The 26,429-nt window shown below is 51.0% G+C and overlaps 1 protein-coding gene across 5 annotated transcripts in view; it reads left to right on the top strand.

Annotated features, from left to right (window-relative positions):
- The window catches only part of C8H6orf132 (chromosome 8 C6orf132 homolog), a 45,295-nt gene that overhangs the window by 533 nt on the left and 18,333 nt on the right, over positions 1-26,429 (top strand). For 2 of the 5 annotated variants that reach the window (XR_014061816.1, XR_014061815.1), the window contains exons 2-3: positions 1,159-1,267; positions 1,895-2,538. Coding sequence is in view for 1 of the 5 variants with exons in the window: in XM_081518595.1 (XP_081374721.1) it covers positions 10,839-10,983; positions 21,942-22,048 (252 nt within the window). In the remaining 4 variants the exon portion in view is untranslated. Of the gene's footprint in view, positions 1-1,158; positions 1,268-1,894; positions 2,539-10,753; positions 10,984-21,941; positions 22,049-26,429 lie in introns of those variants that run through there. The other 3 variants (XM_081518596.1, XM_081518597.1, XM_081518595.1) reach the window with 2 other exon arrangements.

Here is a 26,429-nt window from a genome sequence, read left to right as displayed (position 1 = left end):
TTCTTAACATGCCCTGCTCTCTCCCTTCTAAGTCTTTGTATTTGCTGTTCCCTTTCCTAAACCACTTCAAAAACAAGGGGTTAGAAGATGAAGGGATGGATGGATGAGTGAATAGACAGGTGGTTAGGTGGGGTGGCCACAGGTGAGTGGATGGGAAGATGGTCCATGTGGATAAACGGTGGGTTTTGTATAGAGGATGGGACTTCAGGCTCAAAGCCAGACTTTATGAGCTTGAATCCTGGCTCTACCATTTTACTAGTTGTGTGACCTTGGGCAAGTATAAATAACTGATCTCTCTGTACTTCTGTTTACTCATCTGTAAAATGGTTGGACTAAAGGTCCCTAACTACTAATAACAGAGTAGGGCAAAGCAGTGCCTGGCACAGAGGAAGCACTCAATAAATAGTAGCTATTTTTGGACTTCCCTGGTCCAGTGGTTAAAACTCTGGGCTTCCAATGTAGGGGGCATGAGTTCGATCCCTGGTTGAGGATCTAAGATCCACATTACACACGATGTGACCAAAAAATAACAAAATAAATAAAACTGGCTATTATTATGTGTGAGTGGGTAACTGTATTGAGGGGTAGGTGGCTGAATGGGCTGCTCTCTTGCCATCTTCAAAACCAGATGTCTCCCCCCGACACACCTCCTTCAGGTCCCATCTCCCCAACATCAGACTTCCAGGAACGTGTCAGAAATGCCCCATGTCAGACTGCCCTGTGCTTCTCCCTGGGTCAGTGAGGGAGGGAAGGAGGAGGCCCAGGGTGAGGGAGGCAGAACAGCTGGTGACTTCCTGCCCTTGGCCCACTGGCCAGGGCTGGGCCCAGAACTGTTTCCTTCTGGCACTGTCAGAACTGCCTGTTGAGTATGGCGTAGACTTTGGGGCCCCCAGGCAGACTGGGAGTTGGGGTGTTAATGAGTTGTAAGCTGTGCTCAGATCTCACATCCTAATGGTAATGACCCCTAATTTCTGGAGAGGATGGGAGGGACCAGGAGGGGAGGCAGGCAGGAAGGAGGGGGGAGGAAGGGCAGGCCTGGTGGAGCCTCTGATCTGGGATCTCCAAGGCTCTGCAGATGGTATCCTGCTTGGAAGAGGGTGGGGAGGAGGGCCTGCTGCATGGTTGGTGCTGAGTTATATTGTTGTTATTGTTTCTAAGCCCCAGACAGCACTGAATCAGTCCTGCCTCCTGGAAGCCCACCCTTTCTGACTTCTCTACCACACCCCCAGCATGAGCTCATTTTATTCCTCATCATAATTACTGGAAGGTAAGGAGGCTGATCTGTCCCCCACGGCACTCAGTGGGTGTTTGGGAAGGATGGGGAGAGCTGGTGACACGCCGGGCTGACTTGTGGAGCCCAAGAACATCCCCACCCCTTGCCACACACACCTGTCCTCTGTCCCTCTGTCCCTCCTGCTCTCTTTGCTGTTACGGTGCAGACATGTAGCTTTCAGGGTCCTGCTACCGTCTGGCTTCAAGTAGCCTACTTATTCGAACATCGTCTTTCTACTCCTCCTTGTCTGCTGTGTGATTTGGACAAATTACTTAACCTCTCTGATCCTTACTTGAGTTTCCTTTGTTGGACTTCAAGTACAAACGACTGAGCTATTCCTACAGCTCACATCAGGGTGCCTTATCACCATTGGTCCATGAAGGCCTCCTCTCTTGTTATATTAATTTTCCCTCTTTATCTCCAGTCTCCAACCACACTCTCCACCCACACCCACCAGAGGCAGCTATTCTAATGTTCTTAATAAGTATCTTCTTGTTCAAATGTGTTTTCCAAATACATCTTGTTGTTTTGTGTGCAGGTAGTGTTCATTTACATAAGTGGTTTTGTGTGTTCTAGATCTCATTCTGTTGTTTACTTTGATCTCTGCCTTCTGTTTTTAAGATCCATCAGTGTTGCTGCATGAGCCTCATTCCTTGCTTCCAAAAGGCTCTGTATGCCTCTCCTCCCAGGCGGCTCCAACTCCCCTTCTCCACAAACAGCACAGCAGTGACATCACATCCCCATGCCCTTATGGACCAGGGTGAAGGCTTCTTTGGGGCCTACTCCTAAGAGAGAACTGACTGGTCACAGGGTATGAGCAGATGTCATTTGGGGCTTCCCTGAAGACCCACTGGTCAAGAATCTGCCTGCCGATGTAGGAGACTCGAGTTCGATCCTTGGGTCAGGGAAGATCTCCTGGAGAAGGAAATGGCAACCCACTCCAACATTCTTGTCTGGAGAATTCCATGGACAGAGGAGCCTGGCGAGCTACAGTCCATGGGGTCATAAAAGAGCTGGACACGACTTAGCGACTAAACAACAATAGATGTCATTTGAAGTCTTTTTTCCTCCATCCACAAAATGGATGTATTGTCCTCTTCCTTTGTAGAGCTGACTTGCTGGTAGGGGGCTGGGACTTCCCTGGTGGTCCAGTGGTTAGGAGGACTCCACACTTCCACTGCAGAGGTTTGATCCCTGGTCAGGAAACTAAGCTCCCATGTGCCATGTGGTGTGGCCAAAAAATAAATGAAAAAAAAAATTTTAAAGATGGTATTGGGTTAATGCACATAGTCCACTCGGTCCTGTGCCTCACATAGCAAAGATGCTCAGTGAATGGTAGATGCAGCTGCTATTACTTTCAGGTCTCAGGAAGAGAGGGAGAGACAAGATGGACCCAGGAGAGGTTGCATGGAAACACACCCAGGGCTCAAAGTCCCCATTCAAGTGCTGGTCTTCAGAACCCATGAAAAGTGTGCAGGGCTCCGCTGATTCCTAGAGGGTAGGGACTGATCCTGAAGGCTAGAACCTGAGCACAGAGCTGGTGCAGAGGAGACGGCCACGCCCTGGGGAAATACTCCCTGCATCCAGTGCTCACCTCTCTTTCCCCGGGGGCGCCCCCTGCACAGGAGGCACCAGAGATCCTCGTCTGCTGTTCTGCCTCCGCTCTGCCAGCGGACGAACACATTAATCAAATGAGAAACTACACCGGAGTGTTGAAGCGCGCCATGTGACTTCCCAGGGCTTCCCAGGTGACTCAGCGGTAAAGAATCTGCCTGCCAATACAGGGGCCACAGGAGAAGCAGTTTCGATCCCTGGATCAAGAAGATCCCCTGGAGAAGGGCATGGCAACCCACTGCAGTATTTTTGTTGGGATAATCCCGTGGACTGGCGGGCTACAGTCCATGGGGTCACAGAGTCGGACATGACTAAGGGGCTGAGCATGAGCATCCCACTTTACAGATGGAGAGACTGAGCCTCAGGAAGCCCGCATGGTCTCACAGGAGGTTAGTGGCACTGAAATCCACATCTCCATGCTGGCCCCCACCCAGTGTTCTTTTTTTAAAAAAGGAAAAATACATTCCATGCTAAATTATGTTCTTTGGGACTTCTCTGGTGGTCCAGTGGTTAAAAAAAAAAAAAAATCTGCCTTCCAATGCAGGTTCAATCCCTGGTCGGGGAACTAAGATCCCACATGTTGTGGGGCATCTAAACTCGTACCACAACTACAGCACCTGTGAGCCACAACTAGAGAAAGCTCTCTTACCATTATGAAGAACCCTTACGGCCAATATTAAAAAATAAATAATATTCTTTATTATTTGTAGAATTTTAAGTTAAATGATCTACCAACAGAGCACACTACTGAAAAGTAAAAGCCCCACCTGTCATCCTAGCATTCCCCGCTTGCTCCCTGCCCCAGCTACCCCCACACTCCCAGTCAGCTCCACGGTCTTGGTTCCTGAGAACCCCTGGCTGTTCATTCACAAGTACACCTTATCTACCTATAGTTACAATCTACATGAGATTTGGGTTTTTGTTTTTGTCTAAACAATCTCCCTCTTTTTAATATACACACATGATTTCAGATGGTGGGATGTTTTACAATGGAATATTTTTGCCAGGCTTTTGAGCCTAACCTTGTAAACACCTACCCCACCCCATCTCCTGGGCCCCCGTGGAATTTTCCTTCTTGAGGTTCTTTGTTGAATGGGTACTGCTCTCGTGCAGCCTCTCAGGGCCTCTGTTCTGTCTGTTGTTCTGTTCAGCATGTCCATGCCCAAAGTCAAGGCAGGGAACCGGGGTGAGAGCACGCAGGTACCAAGTACCCACCATGAGTCAGACTCTCTGCTGGGTATTTTAACTCTCTATCTCGTTGAATCTCATAACCACCTACATTAATAGCCCTTGTTTTACAGATGAACAAACTGAGGCTCAGAGAGGTGGTATCTCAGCCAAGGTCACACCCTTGCTAAACAACAGAGTCAGGATTCAAATCTATTCCCCAGCAAGGATCTTTCCCATTCTGCCATGGTCCCACCCACAGAGCCCACGGTTACAAAGGGAAATGCGTCTCTCCCCAGCACCCTCAAACACACCACTCCCCACTCAGGGCTGGATCTTGGATCCTCATACTTTCAGGCACCAGGCAATGACCTTGACCACCTTCTGAGGATGTAGGAGTCCATGTTAGCCAGGCTTCCTCTTAGCCTGACCACATTTCCTGGCACCTGCCCAGCCCAGAGGAAGGCCGGGGTTGGGAGAGGGGGTAGGTGGAGACTGAAGCCCACTCCACCCTACAGGCTGAAGGGAACAGTGTCAGGAGCTGGTCTGGTAGAAGGCATCTCCAACCTGGAGCACGCGGTGGGATGAGGTGGTCCACAGCTCAGTGGATATGGGAATTGGCATGATGGGAGTTTCAACTTTTGCCCTTGCAGAGCTCACCACAGAGACCTGGGGTGGGGATGAGGTGCCTCTCAGCATCTCTCCACCTGCCCTTAGGGGAGACCACCACTTTGACAAAGGCCCGGCTGGGTCTCTGGGGAGACTGCACCTGCTGGGCCCCCATCCAACCCCACATTCCAGAACAGGCCAGGAAAGTCGGCTCTTGGAGGTGACTAAGTAACTGCCAAGCCAAGATTTAATTACAGGATTGGGCTTTTGGCTGTTTGGAAGGGAGCCTGTTATTTGGCTGTTTCTTTTCCTGGGGGACCAGGTGTGAGATGTCATCATTAGATAAAGTGGGGCTACAACAGGGGGCTCAGCTGGACAGAGAATCAAGCCCTGAGCCTGCCCCAGGGAACCCAGCCTCCAAAGTTGCCAGAAACAGCCCCCCACCTCTCCACGCACCAACATGGAAAAGGAATCTGGGTGAAATGGGGGTAGAGGGCAGGGAGAGCCCTGCTGTCTACTCTGCAGCCTCAAGCCCTTCTGGATGTTCCAGAAGGTTCCCCCCTTTCCTCCACCCCCAACCAAGGCTAACCCCTAAGGCAAAGGGACCAGAAGGGGAAGAAATGAGCAAACACTTGAGGAGTGGCCCCTGGGTGCCAGGTCCTGTGCTGGCACTTCACATCTATTATCTTATTTAATCTTCCTAATGACTCTCAGAGAGGGTCCTGTTATTACTCCCATGTTGCAGATGAGGAATGGAGCTCAGAGTTGTTTTTATTTCCCTATATGCAAGCAGTTTACCACACCCTTCCCTTCTTCCTAAGAAGTGTCCCACAAACTAACAACTTTTTCTTTTTCTACCACCAGCACATGTGTCCTGCTTGTGTCAATTAACCAAATGATTAAGCAATTAACTGATCAATTACACAGCCTCCCATAGTCCCTCAGCCTACTCTTTCTCCTTCTGGTCTTTCATCCAGCTGCTAAAGATCCTTACAAACAGCTGTTACCACCAGTTACCCTTGCCTGCTCCGTCACCTAGTAACCACCAACTCTAGGCCTGAACTTCTCAAACCATAACATGCTCCTGAATTACCTGGGAGTCTTGTTATATAACTGACTCATTTTTCAGTACAGCAGAAACTAACAACATTTTAAATCAACTATACTGCAATAGAATTAAAAAAAAAAACTGCTTAAATTACACTCTCAAAAAAAAATATATTGCAGATCTTCTGCTACGGGTACCTTAATGCAACAGCTCACTGAATCTCATAATGATTGTAAATTAACAGCTTACTTTACAGATGAACAAATGGACGTCTCGAGAGGTTGCTCAACATCTGGAATGGAGCCAGAGATCCTATATTTCTAGTAAGATCCCAGGTGATGCAGAGGCTGGTTTGTGGTGGGTCCATTTGTTGTTGTTCAGTTACTAAGTCATGCCTGACTCTTTTGTGACCCCATGGACTGTAGCCTGCCTGGCCCCTCTGTCCGTGGGATTTCCCAGGCAAGAATACTGGAGTGGGTTGCCATTTCCTTCTCTAGGGGATCTTTCCAACCCAGGGATCGAACCTGAGTCGTCTGCTTTGTGGGCAGAATCTTTACCACCGAGCCACCAGAGAAGCCCCACGGTGCTTCTAGACTAAACTCTCCTGCCGAGTTATTTTTAAATTTTTTAACAGCAAATGTATTTCCCATGGTTTGAAAATTAGAAAGTGTAAAACAGTATTCAGTGAGAATTCTCCCTCCCACTCTCTGCCCAGTTCCCACCATGTCCCCCTAGTAACCACTTTTACTAGTTTCTTAGGTTATCTTTCCTTAGTGTCTCTGTGCCAATACAAGCAAATAAGATTATACATATCCTGCCCCAAATGGTAAAACACACACACACACACACACACACACACACACACACACATGGTTTTGTCAACAGTTTATCAGTTTATCTGGTAGAAAACTGGACACAGTCGGCTGACTCATTCATTTTCAGAGTTGCATGATTAATCCATTGTGTGATTATGCCATCATTTATTTAACCAGTCATCTTTAACTGGACAATCTGGGTTGTTTCTGCCTTTTTAAGCCCGTCACACCCTGGTTGACCTCGCTGTGACCTCTCTTCCATCTCCAGGTTCCTAGTTCCACGACCCTGAGCCCTTGCAGAGGTCTTCACTCTTCCTGCCTGCCCTCCTCAGATCCTCCAGCCCACCCTGTTTTCTCCTTCTCTGAATCTCTGTTAATCCCATTGTTAGTCTCCCCCTCTTCACTTACCTCCCCACCCTTCACCTCTCCACAGTGTCTCTCACTGTCTCCCCAAATAGACTAAAGCAACTTGAACTCAGGAACCATGTCTCTGATTTCTCTGGATCCTTCATAGTCCAGAGCTGGGCACACAGACATTCTCAAGATTATTTATAGGAACTTCCCTGGTGGTTCAATGGCTAAGACTCTGAGCTCCCAATGCAGAGGGCTCAGGTTCAACCCCTGGTCAGGGAATGAGATTCCACATGTCACAACTAAGATCTGCTGAAGCCAAATAAATATTTAAAAACAAGATATTTATATGGTGGAAGTTGTGCATGGAGTTGCTGGATGGTGACTCTCCTGGGGATGGTTCAGGGTGTAAGAGCCCAGGAGCTACCCAAGGTGGGAGGTCTCCAAGAAGGAAGCCCCTATCTCATGCCTGAGTGTCTAGAGCACTTGACTGGGTTGTGATGATGTCCAGGGCATGATGCGGCATCAGGAGTCCCCTTGTGCCCTTCCGGTGTGGACAGTGGGAGGAGCCATGATGTAGAGGTAGGTAGTGGAGGGGCCGATCCTGTGGGTATGTGTGGATGCCCTTCCTGTCTCTGTCAACATCCTTGTCATCCTTCAGAGGCCAGCTCAAGCCTCAGTTCTTCCAAGAAGCCTTCCTGGACCTTTCCAGGAAGCCCATGCTATTCTCCCCTCCTCTGAATTCCTGCTGTGTATGTATCACTGGCAGCAGTCACTGTTCTGTACTCAGTCATCATGGTCTGCCACCTTGAATCATGTTAACCCAGTTCCCTGATGAGACCCCAAGACCCTGAAAGGTAGAAATAAGACTTCTATAATTCTCTTCTAGCTCCAGTTACCTCAAACCTTCATCACAGGCAACTGGGAAGCCGCCACAAATACTCTGAACAGGAACTGGTTCCAGTGCCCTGGGAGTGGGTGGGGTAGGACAAGGGTGACCACAGATGTGTCACCAATCAAAAACATCTGGGGAACACAGTGTCTTTAAAGATGCTCTGTCCCCCAATTTGTTCCTCAATCCCTCCCCTCTTGGTGGGAAAATGATGACCTCCCAGCCACAAGCCCTGAGGGTCCCTCTCATCCTGTCCCTTGACACTGGAGTGGACTTTTCAAGAATGCCACTGTCATGAAAAACAAAAGCAGAGGATTGTCCTAAATTATGAGATTAAAGGAGTATGGCCAGCAAATGCAATGAGTTAATCTTTAAAAAATATATATATATATTTATTTGGCTGTGCAAGGTTTTAGTTGCAGCATGAGGGATCTTCGTTTCGGAATGTGGGACCTTTTAGTTGTGGCATGCAAACTCTTAGTTGCAGCTTGCGGGATTAAGTTCCCTGACCAGGAATTGACCCTGGGCCCCCTGCACCGGGAGCAGGAAGTCTTAGCCACAGGACCACCAGCGAAGTCCCACCATGCGTGAATCCTGATTGAATTGTGGGTTGGAAAAAAATCAAAAACTAAAATGACATCTTGGGGGATAATTGGGAAATTTTTAATGAGGAGTATATTTTAGATATTAATAGTGTATCGATCGATGTTAAATTTCTGGTGTGTGATAACTGCATTGTGGTCATTAAGGAGAATGTCCTTAATCTTAGGCAATGGATACTGAAGTAGTGGTCAGGGTTGGGAGACGTGCCATACCTACACCTATGAACTGTCAGCAAAATGAAAATGAAGTGTGTGTGTGCACGCAGGTGGTCATTTTACTGTTTCAATTTTTTCAAAATGAAAAGTTGGAGGGGAAAGGTCTGTGGTAAAAGAGGGGTGCCATTCCAACTGTCTGGGAGAAAGAGGGGAAATGCAGCCGGGGGTTCTGATGGGGTAGCTCGGGGGAAGCACTTCGACTCTGTGACTCAATTACCGCCCCCCAACACACACACACACACACACACACACACACTAGCCTTCCACCCCTGGTGACCAGAAAGCATTAAAATCTAACCCTGTGGCCTGACTCTCTGAATCTTCTATGTAGTGTCCCAGGTCCTCATCTGATGGGACCCCCCTGGTGGACGGCCACCCCCTGGCTGAGCTAGAACAGTACCTCAAGCACCTTAAAGGTGCATAGCTTGTCTCCCTGGAGAATGAACTGAACCTCGGTGGGCTTGTCCCACTGGAAGTTTTTAAAAATTACATTCACTTAGAGGATGAAAGGGAACCCTTGGACACTGTTGGTGAGAATGTAAACTGGTGAAGCCACTATGGAAAACAGTATGGAAGGTCCTCAAAAAAATAACAATAAAACTACTATATGACCCAGCAATTCCACTCCTAAGTATATATCTGAAAAAAATGAGAACACCAGTTCCAAAGATATAGGCACCCCAATGTTCACAGAAGCATTATTTACAATAGGCAAGATACGGAGACAGCCTAAGTGTCTATCGACTGATGAATGGATAAAGAAGATATTTTATTTATAAGTATACAAATAAGTATGTATACATTACACACACAATGGATACTTTCGTTGTTGGTTAGTTGCTTAGTCGTGTCTGACTCTTTTGTGACCCCATGGACTGTCACCCATCAGGCTCCTCTGTCCATGGGATTTTTCCAGGCAAGGATACTGGAGCCGGTTACCATTTCCTTCTCTAGGGGATCTTCCCTGACTCAGGGATTGAACCTGTGTCTTCTGCATTGTAGGCAAATTCTTCACCACTGAGCCACCACTCAGCCATAAAAAGAATGAAAACTTACCATTTGCCACAACATAGAAGGACCTAGAGAGTATTATGCTTATAAAGTCAGACAGAGAAAGCAAATACTAAGTGCTATCACTTATTTGTGGAATCTAGAAAATAAAGTGAATGAATGTAACAAAACAGTAACAGACCCACAGACATAGAGAACAAAATTATTAATAGTTAGGAGGAGGACAGTGGAGAAGGGAGGAGAGAAGGACAAAATAGGGGTAGAGAATTAAGAGGCACAAACTACTATTGATAAAATAAATAAGCTACAGGACCTATTGTACAGCACAGGGAATAAAGCCGATATTTTATAACTTTAAATGGTATATAATCTATAAAAATATTAAATCACTATGTTGTACACCTGAAAATAATACAATGTTGTGATTCAACTGTATTTCAATTAATATATATATATATTCACAACTTCACAGAAAAAAAAAAGAATTTGATGTAAAAAAAAAAACGCGTCAAGATTTAGTCATCCTGCATTCTCTTTGGAGCTTGTCAACGAGGATATTTTCCACCCTAGTCATCAGATTGGTACACTAGTTTATTGCTTTTATTTATCGCTTTTCCCTTTTTTTCCTGTGGGCATTTCATCACAGGCCTGGATGATTCCCGGCCCACTCTTCCAGGGCCTCTAGGAGCCATCGGCGTGCGCGCTGCGGCCAGCCGCCGCCCCAGTGCTGGACGCATGAGTTGTTTCTCAAGTTCCGGACTGTCCTGGCCGCGCTCCGCCTTGGAAGCAGGGACCTGGCCCGCCCCCTCCCTTCCTCGCGGGGAGGGGGCGAAGGAGGAGGCCCGCGAGGCGACCGCGGGAAGGGGTGGGTCGTCTTCGCGCTGGGCGTGGGCTGGGCGAGGTTCCCCGGCCCACCGGGACCCGCCAACAATGGCCAGTTGTGGAAGGAGGCGGCAGGAATGCAGCCGGGGGAGTCGGGCGGCGGGGCGGCGGCGGCGGCGGCCGGGGGGCGGGGCCGGGGCGCAGCGGCGCAGCGGCAGCCTCTTACCTGTCCAGGTAGCTCACATTTCTCGGCGAGCGGCGGCGCCCCCAGCACCTGTCGCCCGGTGCGCGGGCGGGGAGGACGGCGCGGGGCATGGCCTGTTAGAGGCCCCCGGGGAGACGGTGCGGAGTCCAGTCCCGAGCAGGGCAGGCGAGGGAGGGCCAGTCCTCCCCCGGCGCCCCCGCGGCCGACGGCAGCATGAAAAAGAACCCGACGGTGCAGGGCACTTTCAGCAAACTCTTCGGCAAGAAGCATGCCAACCCGCCCGCCACCTCCCTCTACGCCACCAACCCCCCCTGGATCTTCACCCAGGAGGCCCCGGAGGAGGGGGCCCGGGGCTTCGGTGAGTGCGCCCGGGAGCGGGAGGGCGCGGTGGCCTCCGCGTGGCCCCCCACCCCGAGGGCGGCCCTCTCCCCGGGCTCTGGGTGATACGCGGCCGCGAGGGCGGGAGACGCGCCAGCGCGGAGGGGAAAAAACGCGTTTGAACCTGTGCGCTGGCGGGGCAGGAGCCTTCGGCAAAGGGAGGTCTCTGGGAAAGGGAAGGAGGGGCCCCTCCCCACCGCAAGGTCAGAGATCTTTGAGGGGAAGGCTGCATCTGATCCTTGTCCCTCTCCCGAGGTGTTTGTTTTCCCTCCTCGGAGGAAGTTATGTTTGCTTTATTGTTGCCAGAAAGGTTTCCCGGGGTTTGCGGTGCCCTCCCTCACCCTTCCCCCATCAATTCTGTTGAGACCGAAGCCTTGCCTGGATCTGAGGACTTGGGGGTGGTCCCTTCAACCCCTACTCTTTCGCTTCCAACGTTCCCCCACTCCCAGTTCCCAGCCGGGCCTCGCCTGACCCGGCGTCTCAGGCTGAGAAGGAGCTGCTATCTGGGTGCCCACACACCCACCTCTACCCTGAGGAGGCCCAGAGCCACTGCTGCCAGCAGGATAGCAGGCTGTGCCAGTCATCCAGTCTCTTACTGGGGTCACAGGCCCTTGTCAGGTCAACCTTGGGTGCCTATGAATGAAGCTGCTCCTGAGTGCCAGCCGCCCTTGGCCCCTGAGTCAGGTTGATGTGTCTGCAGGTATTTGAAAACATCGTACCTGCCCTGCCTTTGGGCTCTGCCTGTGGGTCATCTTATCACTGCATCTTTCTGCAATTTGTACCTTCTATAACTGAGGGGGAATCTAGTCGGGTGGGGCCAGGAATTCACTTCTTGGGTCTGATCTGAGGTTCCGGGCCCAAGGAGGGTCCCCCGTCACTGCTTTGACCTTTATGGCCACAGTGTGGGGACCCCCAGAGGATGTCACAGCCTCAGCCCCTGCTCTTGGATTCAGTTTAGCCCCCAGCTTATCAGGATCAGGACACAAGACAGCCGGACAGGAGAGGGCAAATGAGACATCGCCTCTCTCTGACCCAAGGATCTCTGGCTGGCTGGTGAACAGAGGTGACCAAATGCTGTTTAGCCGTTTCTGAGCCTTTGCTATGAAAGAGTAAGTGCAAAAGGAACAGAGAAGTGACCTCTGATTGGAACTAGCATGTGAGCTGAGAGAAGGGCACCCAGCATTTCCAGAGCAAACAGCAGGAGCAAAGGTAGGAGGGCCAGGGCAGTTTGGAGGCAGGGTTTAGGAACTGAGCAAATACATGTGTCCTGCCAAGTACAACTCTGTAAGGCCTAAACACCTCTCCTCACCTGAACCCCAAACATTTATTGACCCCTTCCTAGGTGCAAGGTACCATTCTAAAGTCCTCCTGTTGTTGACATGTTTAATCCTCATCTAGCCTGTGATGTAGGGACTGTTATTCCTGTTTGACAGATGGGGAAATGGAGGCACAGAGAGGTTAAGTAGCATGCCCAAGAGCACACCGCTTTAAATGATCGAGCTGGGATTTTCTTTTTTTCTGTTTTTTAATATTTATTTATGGCTGTGCTAGGTATTCATTGCTGCACAGGCTTGGGGCAAGTGGGGACTAACTCTCTAGTTGACAGTGTGAGGGCTTCTTACTGTGGTGGCTTCTCTTGTTGCTGAGCATGGCTCTAAGGCGCGTGGGGCTTGGTAGTTTCGGCTCCCAGGCTCTAGAGCACAGGCTCAGTAGTTTTGGTGCACGGGTTTAGTTGTTCTGCGCATGTAGGATCTTCCCAGATCAGGGATCGAATCACCACTGAGCCAGGGAAGCCAGGGCCAGGATTTTCTTAAGTGTACAGTTCACTGATTTTTTCTTTTTTTCTCATAGACTCATCAAGTTGTGTAATTGTCAGCACAATTCAGTTTTAAAACATTTTCATTGCCCCCAGATTTACCTTATGAGGCAGAGCCAATATTTGAACCCAGGTTGTGGGGCTCCAGAGACCACACTCCAGCTTGCAGAGGTGACTTTGTGGAAGGTATGAATGAATAAAAGTCACTCAGTGGTGTCTGACTCATTGCGACCCTGTGGACTATAGTCCACCAGACTTCTCTTGGAACTCTCCAGGCAAGACTACTGGAGTGGGTAGCCATTTCCTTCTCCAGGGGGTCTTCCTGACCCAGGGGTCGAACCCTGGGTCTCCTGCATTGCAGGCGGACTTTTTACCGTCTGAGCCACCAGGGAAGCCGTGAAAGTGGAAGGTAATCGAGGAGGAATTTGGATGGAGAGGCATCTACCTGAGAACACCTCCCCCCCACACTGCTTCCCCAAGGGGAATGCCTTCCTTGCACACTTCTGTACATTTTTGCCATAGATAACTTCCCCAACATTTTTGCCTACACTGAACAGATTGCTGGTGGGGTTAGTAAAGAGATGTAGGCATGGTGCCCAGTCACCTCCAGCCTGCTACTGCCTCCACCAGCAGAGCTGGAGCCCAGGGAGCCTCCCGTTCCCCAGGGCACAGCTGGGTCTCCAGCTGAGTCAACTTGCTTGCACCACGTGGAGAGGTGGGAAGCAACGTGCAGCCAGCAGAATGGCTCTCCAGTGTTTCCAGGGTATTTCCCAGGCACCAGTGGGTGTAGCAGAAGTCTTCCTGCTAAGCAGGACATGTGTTGGAGTTGGGGACAGGAAGGACTAATGTTGAGGATTCTGGGATGTGATGGAGACCTCAGACCTATTTTGGAGTCCACCTCTGTCAATAATTGGGGGCCTAGCCACTCTCTGGGCCTCCGTTTTTTTTGCTTCTGTTAAGTGGGTCCAGCAGTCTGGTGTCCAGGCTCCTTACAGAATATTGCTTGAATTTTGTATATGGCAGTGCTTTGAAGAGCGTTGAAAGGAAAAACACTAAAACAAGGATTGGCGAATTATGTCCCATAGCCTGTTTTTGTAAATAAAGTTTTATTAGAACACGGCCAGTCACACCCATCATTTGCATATCAATGGTGGTTACTTTCATGCTACTAAGGGAAGAACTGAATGACTGCAGCAGAGACAGTGTGGCTCACAAAGCCAAAAATATTTACTAGCTGGCCCTTTGCAAAACGGATCTGTCAACTCCTGCATGGTTTATTATTATCAGGGCATGTCCAGCTCTGAGCACTTCCTGCTTCAGTTCCTCCTCCTAACATTGCTGTAGACCAGAGGAAACTGATCTGTGAAGAGGTCTCAAAGAGGTTGGGATTAGAGTTTCATAGGGTCCCTGAATCTGTGACATTCTCTGAGATGCTGGCAGTATCCATACCCTTGGAGAACAGCCGGTAGGATGGAGGGGGAAGAAAATCAATGGGGAGTATGTAAGGGAATTAAGGAGTACGCACTTGCTCTTTGGCTACAGTCATGTAAAAATCTGTTTGCACAAGGGTAGGCTGGGTGCACCAGGTAAAATGCAAACAGTCATGTGAGTGTGGTGATGGGTAAATTTTTCCTTACAGGATTTCCCTGGTATTTATCCAGTAACTATTAGAAGCGCTTCACTTAATGCAATTGCATTCCTAATGAAGCCTAGGCCTCCCTGCTGGGCCCACGAAAGGGTCTTAAAAGGCCACACAATTGTTTTTAAAGTACGTGAGAAAACAGAGATGTGGATCTTTACAAATCTCACGATAAGGGACTTGCTGCAGCCGGAGACCAGGCTGCCAGGACTCTGGACTCCTCCCTTGGCTCTTGGATTAGTTGAGCCAAGCTTCCTTATCTACTGTCACTCCACCCCACCCACCAATAGGACGCCCTGCTTGCTGGGGGCACTTCCTCCGAAATGTAAATCACCTTCCTCACGACCACCTAGGATGCTTGTTTAAGATACAGATTCCTGGGGGGCCCACCTGAGGTATAGGAAGTCAGAATCTCTGGGCTAAGACCCAGGTTCTGGACTTTTCACCAACTCCCAGGTGATTTTTTTTATAATTATTTATTTGGCTGTGCAGGATTTTTAGTTGTGGCATATGAACTCTTAGTTGCAGCATGTGGGATCTAGCTCCCTGACCAGGGATCGAAGCCAGGCCCCCTGCATTGGGAGCACAGAGTCTTAGCCACTGGACTGCCAGGGAAGTCCCCTAGGTGATTCTTTTGTATGGGAAAATTTGAGAATCCTTCCCCAGATAGAGCTGGGCCGTTCTCTCCCCCACTGAGGACTTCCTGCAGTTCTACATAAATGTAAAGGGCCTATGCCAGTTCCTTATCCACAAGAACTCCTGGGTGTTCTCCCTAAGGTGGCTGCAGGTTCTACTAGTCCTGCTCCTGGGGACCTTGTGTCTCAGGCCAGGCTAACAGGTAGAAAGCCATGAACTCCAGGTGCTGAGCACATATTTCTGGCCCGGGACAGGCTGGCCCAGCCTCCTGAAAGGAAAGCTGACCTGTATGTGGCAGGGGTGTGAAGGAGATTTCTGTTTACTCCAGTCCCCTAGAGGTGTGCTGTGGTTTGCTGGCAGCTCAGTACACACACACACACACACACACACACACACACACACACACACACACACACACACACACACACACACACACACACACACACACACACACACACACACACACACACACACACACACACACACACACACACACACACACACACACACACACACACACACACACACACACACACACACACACACACACACACACACACACACACACACACACACACACACACACACACACACTCTGCTGTCCCATTATATAAGCTCTTCTTGTTCCTGTAGTTCAACTTAGAAAGTCAGGCCCTTCCTTGACCACTGTAGGCTACAGGGTGCCCCTTCTCTTCCAGCCAATAAATTAATGATAATAATACCACCATCATCATTATTGTTTTTCCCCCTGATGCTCAGTCATGTCTGACTCTTTTTCGACCTCATGGATTGTAGCCCACCAGGCTCTTCTGTCCATGGGATTTTCCAGGCAAGAATACTGGAGTAGGTTGCCATTTCCTTCTCCAGGGGATCTTCCTGACCCACGGATTGAGCCCATGTCTCTTGAGTCTCCTGCATTAGCAGGCGCTTATCTACTGAAACAGGCACTATGCTAAAAACTGTGTTTTCTCAATTGAGGAATCACTCAGAGGCTCAGTCAGTCTGACTCCAGGCAGCTCAAAAATTAGTGCATCTCGTCACCAGGGACCTTGTTAAGATCAGATTCTGATGCACTTCAGCACGTTCTCAGGTGAAGTTCACCAGGGCTGTAGGCCATACTTTGGGGAGCGTGTCCTAGCCTGGAAGCGGGTGGGGTTGTGGGGGGGGTGCCTGTTTACTACACTCCTCCTCCTCCAGTCCCCAACCCCAAGGCTCCTCCCCCTAGTGGTCCCCCCTTCCCTATTCTGTGGCTCTCCCAGCCCAGCCCAGCCCAGCTCCACCTTCGGTGTCCCCTCTGCCCTTGGACAAAGGCTTCTCTCTGGCACCCTGGGTCAGACCTGCTGAGACTTGCTGGGACAGACCAGCCTTTTCAGGTTCCTGTCATGTGGCCCTATTAATTAGCAAGGAAGGGCCTCATCAGCCGTTTGTGGGTTACATTCACATGGGGCCCCCTAGCTGCGTCCCTGAAGGGCTGGGGCTCCAGCCAGGTGACAAGGATCAGATGCTCTACCTCAGTGGGGTGGAGGTTGGGGCCTGTTTTGGGGTTCTGGGTTACTCTGGTCAAGGTAACAAACTCTCCCAGCTAGAAACTCCACCCTTTTTAAGCACCTGGAATTTTTTATTAAAAAACATAATATTTATTTATTTATTTTTGGCTGTGCTGGGTCTTTGTTGCTGACTTTTCTCTAGTTGCAGTGCATGGGTTTCTCATTGCGGTGGCTTCTCTTGTTCTGGAGCCCAGACTCTAGGGCACGCAGGCTTCAGTAGTTGCAGTATGAGGGCTCAGTAGTTGCGGCTTCCCAGCTCTAGAGCACAGGCTTAGTTGCTCCACGGCATGTGGGATCTTCCCGGATCAGGGATCGAACTCCTGTCCCCTGCATTTGCAGGCAGATTCTTTACCACTGAGCCACCAGGGAAGCCCCAGTCACCTGGAATTTGATGAGACCCGTGGCCAGTGCTCATGGGGTCATTTGGGGGCTCCTGGCAATTTGGGACCCCGCACTGTCACCTCAGCCTTCCTCTCAGCTCTGCTAGCTTTTTTCTCTCCCTTGATTTTGGGAGGCTTCTCCCCAAAGGATCCCCATTTGACGGTGGGGAAACCCAGCCTGAGCAAGTGCCCAGAGTCCTCAAGTGCTACAAGGAGGAGCTGGAGCATGACCTCAGATCTGATTCCCAGATGCATTTGTCTCCTACAGGCCTCACCAACTCTTCAGGCTCACTGGAGATCGAGCAGAGGGATGTCGAATCCCTGCGTTAATTCCCTGCTGTGCTTGCTGGCTGTAGCCAAAGGGAATTGGATTCTAGAGTCAGTTTGCCTGGACTTGAATCCTGGCCTCTTTTCCTCACCAGCTGTGGGACCCTGGGCCGGGGACTTAACCTCTCTGAGCCTCAGTTTCCTCATCTGGCAAATGAGGATAGTAAGAGTGCCTCCCACACAGGTGTGTGAAGAGGGATGTAAAGAGAGCTTAGAATGGTCCTAGCTAATAATACTGTGTATCAGGTATCACACAGTTACATTAAAAAAAAAAAATTATTATTTTATTTGGCTGTGCCAGGTCTTAGTTGCAGCACACTCTTAGATGCAGCATATGGGATCTAGTTTCCAGACCAGGGATCGAACCCAGGTCCCCTGCATTGGTTGCCTGGAGTCTTGGCCACTGGGCCACCAGGCAAGTCCCAGACAGTCACATTTTTATCATTCATTTCCTCTCTAGTTTGGACCTATCTAGGATTTGAGGAAGGAGCTAAATAACTGTCCCGGACCTCAGCCTCCATGGAGACCCATGGGCAGATTTGGGGCTGGGTCATGAAGAGTATTTTGTCAGGCTTCCAACACTGAGCTCTGTGAGGAAAGAAGGCCCAGTGAGAGGTTCCTCCTTTGGGGGAGCAGCAGAAAGGAAGGGCTGGAAGTGAGGCAGCCATGGGTACCCAGTCCTCAGCTCCCCCAGAGCTGGTGGGTCCCCCCTCCACACAACACACACACACACACAGCTGGTGGGTCCCCCCTACACACACACACACACACACACACACACACACACACACACACACACACACACACACACACACACACACACACACACACACACACACACACACACCCTGCTCCAAACCGAGAAAACCAGGTCAGCCTATCTGGGGAGAGGCAGTAAGCCACGTGCCATATGTAGGGCACTCCCTTATTTGTGCCTGGAGCCCAGCACCGCAAGAGGGGACTCCATTTGGGCCCTGGCACCACTGCTGCTCTGAGACCTTGGGCCAGCCCCATCCCCCCAGCCATTCTGGACCTCAGTCTCCCCATCGGCACAGAGGGCAGCCCCAAGGGTCCAGACTCTAGAGTTCTCCCTAACAAGGGAGCAAAGGGCCACCCGCCTCCTGGTGGCTCTGCCCTCATTGGGTAGAGTCGTCCAGCCTCTTCTCTGTCACCAGCTTCATCTCCTGACTTCATCTCCCTCAAGAGGCCCTCCTTTATCTCCTCCATTGAGGAGGGGGCTTCCCAGAAAGTTATTCTAGTGTCCCTGACACTGATCCCAGCAGAGTTCATTTACTTCTGCAGGAAAATCCCTGAAGTTTGACTCTGTTGTCTTTCTCTTTATTTTGGACCTTGACCTTGAGGCTCAGAAAGCCCCAGCCCTGACCTTGAACTCTCAGGCATCCCAGCTTATGTTAGCAGTCACACTTACCCCACCTGCTGGTGTGACTTGACCAACTGGGAACTGAGCCCAGATATGAGGGGCCAGGAAAGTGTGTCAGGTTCTAGACACACCTCTTTTTCTTTTTTCTTTTCCGCCTTGAAATAACGTACATTTAATATCTCATAGTTCTGTAGATCAGAAGTCTAATCTCACTGGGCTAAAATTAAAGTGTCAACAACACTTCATTCTTTTCTGGAGGTTCTAGGAGAGAATGTTTTCTCTCCTTTGCCACCTTCTATCTGCACTCCCTGGCTCGTGGCCCCTTCCATCTTCAGAGCTGCCAACGGCCAGCTGAGTCTTTCACACATCACACCACTTTGCCTCTGCTTTCCTCATCATATTTCCTTCCCTGAAACCCAGCCACACCTCTTAGAACTGGGAAAGCAACTTGTATTTCTAAGAGGTGCTCCCGTGGAAAGGAGCCACCTGGGCCTTCCACCCCTGTCTCTACCAGAGCTGCTCCCTTTCCACAGGTATTCCAGAGAACAATCATATTCTTAGAAAGGGTTCCCCAGTTCAAAACAATCACAAACCAACTAAGACAACAGTGCCTCAGAAGATGGGCTGAGTCATGAAATCTGTGTGCTTTCCACATGGCTCAGAGGTAAAGAATCCTCCTGCCATTGCTGGAGACACAAGAGATGCAGGTTCAATCCCTGGGTTGGGAAGATCCCCTGGAGGAGGAAATGGCAACCCACTCCAGCATTCTTGGACAGAGGAGTCCATGATGTTGAAAACAGTCAGACACAACTGAGTGACTGAGCATGCACGAAAGATGCTTAGAAGTGTGCCTGACCCATTACAAGTGTCCAATAAATTCTACCTGGTATTATATTATTACTGCTATTATAGTGATCAGCTTACCAGGTTGCTTGCTTCTAAAACTGTGCTTAGTCAGCTCAGTCATGTCTGACTCTTTGCAACCCCATGGACTGTAGCTCGCCAGGCTCCTCTGTCCATGGGGATTCTCCAGGCAAGAATACTAGAGTGGGTTGCCATGCCCTCCTCCAGGGGATCTTCCCAACACAGGGATCAAACCCAGGTCTCCCTCATTGCAAGCAAATTCTTCACTGTTTGAGTCACCAAGGAAGCCCAGAAATACTGGAGTGGCTAGCCTATCCCTTCTCTAGGGGATCTTCCCTACCCAGGAATTGAACCGGGGTCTTCTGCATTGCAGGTGGATTCTTTACCAGCTGAGCTACCAGGGAAGCCCTAAAACTCCTAGGTACACAATAACAGTAACTATTAATATTGTGGTAACTCAACTGCAGAGAGGATGCTCCCTTGACCCCAACACTGGTACAGATTTAAATGAAATAGTGAGAGGGAGGAGAGAATGCCTGGGTTAGTCCCCACCCCACCCCCTGTCCTACTGAGGGACCAGGCAGCCATGGATCTGGCTGCCAGGTCAGATCTAGGACCTTGGTTTCAAAACAGCCCTGTCTAGAGAATGTCCCAGGAAACCCTGGTGTCAACACGGTGGTGAGCCATTAGAGCCAGAGAGAACTGGGTGGGCTTTAGTGTTAGCTGTTGGGGGTGTGGTTATCTCTACTTTTCTTGTTTCTGATTGGGCCAAATCTACACTCTTACAAGCTCCTTCTCCCTCCCCACCCACCCCCTGGTATCTTGGTCTCCAGGCCCAGGTGTGGAGCCTGGCAGCCACACTGGGAAATCGGGTTTGCCCAGAGTGTATGGGACAGGGCAGTACTGGGAACTGGAATTTCCAGGGATGAGGGGAAAGCTTGCTGTGTTGGTCCCTCAGAAAGATAGAGAATCTGGAATGTGCCAGCCAACTCTCTGCCTGGTAGGGCAACACACAAAGGATTCTGGGTCCCATTTCTAGGGTGCCCCCTGGAGCCTCCATGTCATATTCAAGGCCCTCTATGTCAGAATCTGTAAACTCTTGCAATTTCCTCCTAAAGTCACATACAAGAGGAAAAGTAATCACCATTTATCCAGTGTTTCAGTTAGTAGGATACTAGTTCGTTGGAATTTTGACTTTTATCCTCTGTCCTCTCTGGCTAAAGAGGAAGTCCCCCACGTCCCATAAATGGAGAAAGTCCTCCTTGCTCATGGCCCATGTAGTAGGAGGTCCGCAGTGACTCCTGCCTCTCGGAGGTAACAGTGTGAATCTGGGACAGGATGGCAAGTTCCCATCAATGTGTGCTAAGAGTAATGAGGGCGATTGGTTGAGAAAATGTGACTAGCGTCTCACTCCCTCCCACTCCTGTAGAAACAACCCAGAGCACAGGTCCAGCAACTAGAGGAAGAGAAATATTCTGTATCATCTTTCTACAGGGGACAGAACCACATTTGCTGGCCCCATCATTGCTCCCATTGTACAGATGGGAAAACTGTGGTCCACACTGGTTATACGACATGGCAAGTCCATGGCAGAGCTGGGATTTGTATTAAATCAGGTGGACCCTACTGTCCTATTCTTTCTGCTATGCCCTCAAGGGCACCTCAAATGGAGCCATGACCCCCAATCATTGATGGTTTTGGAGCTAAAGAAATCTTGGGTTAAGGACTTCCCTGGTAGTCCAGTGGCTAAGACTCTGCAGTCCCAATGCAAGGGGCCCAGGTTCAGTTCCTGGTCAGGGAACTAGATCCCACGTGCTGCAACTAAGACCTGGTACAGCCAAATAAATAATAAACAAACAAACGAATAAAAGAGATCTCAGGTTAGCAGAGTCCAGAAGGTGGGTGGGGAGCCACTGGGTGGCCTCATCTGCTCTGCCTGTTTCAGATTAGAAATTCAAACACTCGAGAGAAAACAGCTTGTTTTCTTCCCTCTCTCAGAGATAAACTTTAGCTGGGGCCTTGGCCAAGCTCTCAGCGCCCCCAGAGGAGGGTCTTGTTGTGGGAGTGAAGGCTCAAATCCTGCAGTGGGTGAATCAGGAGACAGATGGCTGCTGGGGGCCGAAGGCCCCAGGAGACCCCAAGAAACGACCCCTGGAGTCCCTCGCAGTGCTGTTTCCAGTGCACGCCCATCTGTAGGATCTTGTCATGAAGAGGCGCCAGGCAGAGCCAAGCAGGGGCCACCAAGGGGCTTGGTTTTCCTTACTGAGAACTGCAGGGCAGACTAAACTCAGTTGGCCCCCGTGCCCTTGATCCCCAGTCATGGTCTTCCCCCCTCTTGTCTCCTCTAGATGGGATCTATTATGGAGACAACCGGTTTGACACCGTGAGTGAGTCAGGAACCGCCACGCTGAAAGCTCGGCCAAGGGTCCGGCCCCTGCTCACCTTTCTTCCGCTGGTGAGTACGTTCTGCCCTGAGGTCGGAGGGTCTGCTCTGGGCGGGCCATCTGGGCTGCCACAGAGGAGGCAGCCCCACCTGCCCTGGTCCGAGTGGTCATCAGCCTCACCCTCTGTCCATCCTCTTCCTTCCTGATGCCAACTGAGGGCGGCTACTGGGAGGAGGCATGGCTCATGACAGGAAGGCTGCTATTAGGGGTGTCAGCTCCTTTGAGCTGAAACCTGAGGCGGGGTTATGGGGAACTTGGGTGCAGAAGCAATGCAGTGGTGGGTACCTCCAGCTCGATGGGATTCCTATTCTACACTCACCAGGGGCTGCCTGCTCCATGCCGGGCCTTGCATAGGATGCTGGAATTCAGAGATGACTGACCCAGCATTGCTGAAGGAACCCCCTGCCCAGTATAGGGGATGAATCAGTAAAGAGACTGTTAATACACAGGCCAGAGCAGGAGCAGCCGACCTAGCCACAAGGAGGTGGTCAAGGAAGGCTTCCTGGAAGAGGTGACACCTGAACTGTCTCAAAGGTCAAATAGCAGTGACCCTTGGGAGAAGGGCATGTGGACTGCTTTATTTGTGGGTCTGAAACTGCCAGAAACCAAACACTCCCTTCTGGAGCCTGTGGTTGGGCTTTTGTTCTCTGACAAGGGAAAGAGACTCAAAACAACCTCTCTGTGACTGGTTCTATTTACTGTGATGAGAGCTCTGGCTTTCCAAGACAGCCTAGGCCCCTGCTGTCCAACAGAAATACAATTGGAGCCTCAGGTATAGCTATCATTTCTAGTAGCAACATGAATAAGAAATAGGTAAAATTAGTCCAGAGATGATCATTTCAACACTTAACCAACATACGACCGAGATGTTTTACATTCTTTCTTTCATGCTAAGTTGTCCAAGTCTAGTGTGTCACACTTCAAGCACACATCTGGCTTCTGAGCAGTGACATTTCAAGGGCTCAGTAGCCACTTGTGGTCAGTGGCTACCATATACAACAGCCCAGATTTAGACCTAAACAGTCAGACTCATAAATTCTAGGTTCATTACCATCTGTGAGACCTGGGTCCCGGTTGGGACAGTACTATCACTGGGGTCATAGCATCTCATACCTCCATGAGGCTCTGTTCTGCCTCAACTCACGAGGCACCAAATCCTGATCTGAGTTTTCAGGGGCCCGTTAGACCTCACAGCACCTGACACCTTGGTCCCCACACCCACAAGTTCTGCCCAGCACTGCCTGGCACAACCACCTCCCTTGCACCATCGTCAATTTTTTTCTGGTTGTTCAACCTTGCCACAGACCTGAGATTCTAGATGGGAGAGACTGAGTCTTACATTCTCTTTGCTGTGTCCCCAAGGCCTGTATGTGGAGGGCTGAGCATACAGACCGTTGGGCATACGGCTTTAATTTATTTTCTGCTTACAAAAGCAATTCACGGACATCACAGGCAAATACAGAAAGTACAACGCCACCAACGAAAAGGTATAAAGCAAATGAGTCCACTCGTAACTGTTTGCAGAGATGCATAAAACTGTTTCCAGGGTTACTGCACCCATGTATGCAGATGAAACAGTTTTGAGATTGTCTGTCACTAGAGGTGAATTTGATTTTCTCCTTTCATCTACCGCATACTCAGAATTACAGCGGTGGGCACCCAGGACTGACACACCTGTGCCCACTGTGGTTGATAAAATATTGAAATAAATGGCTGTTGCCCCTTGAGTGGCTCTTGCTCTCTTAGCTCCTCTCCCAGGTCTGCACCAGCAAGTAAAGGGTTAATGCGGCATAACTGAGTTTGTTCTGATTGATCAGCATCCTGTATCCCTGCCTCTACCCACCCACACACTTTGGACCACTTGAGTAACAGCGCAGGTCCATGCCTTTCTACCCTCCTCCCTTCTGGTTTGGATCCTCTGGTTTGGATCTGATCTGGGCCAGCCAGGGCCTGACTGGGAGCGCTGCACAGGGTTAGGGTCTGCTGGCTGGTACTGGCTTGGGAACAGTCCTTCAGGGCAAGCCTCAGACCCAGTCCCAGGAGATGGGGGCTTCTCCCCAGCAAACTCACAGCCCCTCATTGGTGAGGATGTGGGAATGAACACACCATGAACCCACAACTGAAAGGGACCTCGTGGAGTCCACACCAACCTCCCTTTACACTGGCAGGAACTGAACCCAGAAAGGGAAGGTCATTCCATGCCTTCAGTGCCAACTGTGCAGCTGGCGTGGTCCTAGCCAACAGCAGGGCCATGAGATCGTGACGACACATGGGGGGCTCTTCCTGTGTGTCAGGCACCATCCCGAGTGCCTAGCATGTGTTAACTGCACTGATAGAGAAACTGAAGCTCAGGATGGGGAAGTAACTTGTTCAAGGACAGGCAGCTCATAAATGGCAGAGCCGGGGTTTGTAGCAGGCTCCAGGGTCCAAGTTCTATCGGGCCATCCTACCTGCCCCTCCACCCACGACCTAGAAGCTTTTCCTTCTTCCCTCCCAGCATCAGCCCGCAGAACCACCTGCATCTCCTGTGTCTGCTTCTCTGAACTCCTGCCTGGCCTTTTGGGGATCACAGACCCCTCTGAGACCATGCTGAGGCTGTGGGCCATATCCACACAATCTTGCTTACAATTCCAGCACAGGGATCTCAGGCCCACCTGTGATGCACCTCGAGATTAGGAGCCCTGAGCCTGACCGCCTGTGTCCCGGGGATGTGTTTTGCGCCTGACTCGGGTCCTAAGATACAAAGCCGCCCCAGCATCCTTCATCACCCACTCCTGGGTTACGGGGAACCCAGCTCCTCTCCCTTAGGCTCTGGACTGGGGCCTCTGCTTTCTTCTTGCCGGGGCAGAAGGCCGGGAGAATGAGAGGCAGGAGGACAGAAGTGCGGGTGGTGTGGGTTCACACACAGACGTGCGCGTGCACACCCTGCCCCCCAGCCCCACCGAGCCGGGTTTGGGCGGGGAGCTGGGCTGTGACACTGCCTCACAGCTGGGCCTCGGCCCTCCTTGTCCTGCCTTCCCACACTCAGGGGGCACCTCCCAGGCCTGACCCTGGGGCAGGGAAGGGGCCAGGCTGCGGTGCCCATGACAAGCTTATGCTCTTCCTTGAGTGCCATCCAGGCCAGGCCGTCTTCTGAACACACAGTTGCTCTCACGAGCTCCCCGTGGGGCGATGTGAGAGGGGAGGGTCAGATGAGGAGAGGAAGGGCACGGCTGGTGCTTCTGCTTCCTTCCTAGACCTTCCTTGCCTATTGAGGTGAAAGTGCAGAGGATGGAAAAATATTTTGGCCAACTCCATACTTTCCCAGGCAACTGGCCACCAAAGGCCAGTTACGAGAAGGACCCTGGGATCTCTTGGTGACTGGGACGGGCTCTGGATTGATCCTCGGGTCACGGGCTCCAGTCCTGGCTCTGCCTCTAGGCTGCGAGGCCCTTCCTCTCCTGGGGCCTCTGGCTCCTCACCCATCAGCGGGGTTACATGGGATGGTCTGCTAGGGTCTCCTCAGCTGTGACTTACTGTGTTCAAATAACTCACTAACAGAGGGGCAGGAGGTGGGGTCACCTCCCTGGAGGCCCCCAGAGATGTCAGGCCCTCTGAAAAGGAGGCCCTTTAGCCACCAGGGCCCCCACCCCCACCCCCAGCCCTGACTTCCTACTCTGAGAGCTACAAGGAGCTGGATTAACATGGCAAACTTCAAAACTGGGCAGGGGTGGGGGGGTGTGAGGGGGAGTGGTGCGGACCTTGGTGAGCACTGGAATAAGAAAACTGAAGCCCAGGGAGGGGGGATGCATGCAACTCCCTCAGCTCCATGGAGGCAGAGACAGACCCCAAGCCCAGGTTTTCTCCCAATTCCCGTCTACACTGTGCATGGGCCTGGGCTGAGTGGGGGAAGGGTCCTTTCTCCCCACTTCCTTCTCCCTCCAAGGGGAAGCTCGGTCCAGAACTCAAGCCAGAGCTTGTCCCTAGCTCCTGAGAGCTGAGACAGTAGGACAGCTGGTGGTGGGAAGGGCAAACTTGTCTCTGGGGCTGCCTCTGGCCCTACCCCAGTCTGAACCCAATCATCTCCAGGGCAATGCATATGAGGAATTAAAAAAGAAATGCCAATGAGGCAAATATGGGGAAACTGGCCGGACAGGTCCCCCGGGGTGCCTCGGGTGTTGAGAGCTCCCTGGGTCACCCCACCCTCTGAGTCAGGCAGGGCTGGCAGGGCCTGGGGAGATGTCAGGCTGGGCTCCAGGCAGGAAGCCTGACTGTTTTGGGCCCCACCCTCCACTCCTCAGCAGAGATGCAGCCCGAGTCAGCTGGATTTCTCCTTTCCACTCTTCCTCTCCATCTCCCGGCCAAGCCCAGGCCCAGGCTCCCTTTGGGGCTGGCACTCCTTTGGGTGAGCTG

This window comes from Giraffa tippelskirchi, chromosome 8 (genome assembly GCF_054371585.1).
Source record: "Giraffa tippelskirchi isolate mGirTip1 chromosome 8, T2T-mGirTip1v1.2.pri, whole genome shotgun sequence".
Classification (NCBI taxonomy): Eukaryota; Metazoa; Chordata; class Mammalia; order Artiodactyla; family Giraffidae; genus Giraffa; species Giraffa tippelskirchi.
Note: the sequence above shows the minus strand (reverse complement) of the source record. Positions and strands in the feature narration are given on the sequence as shown.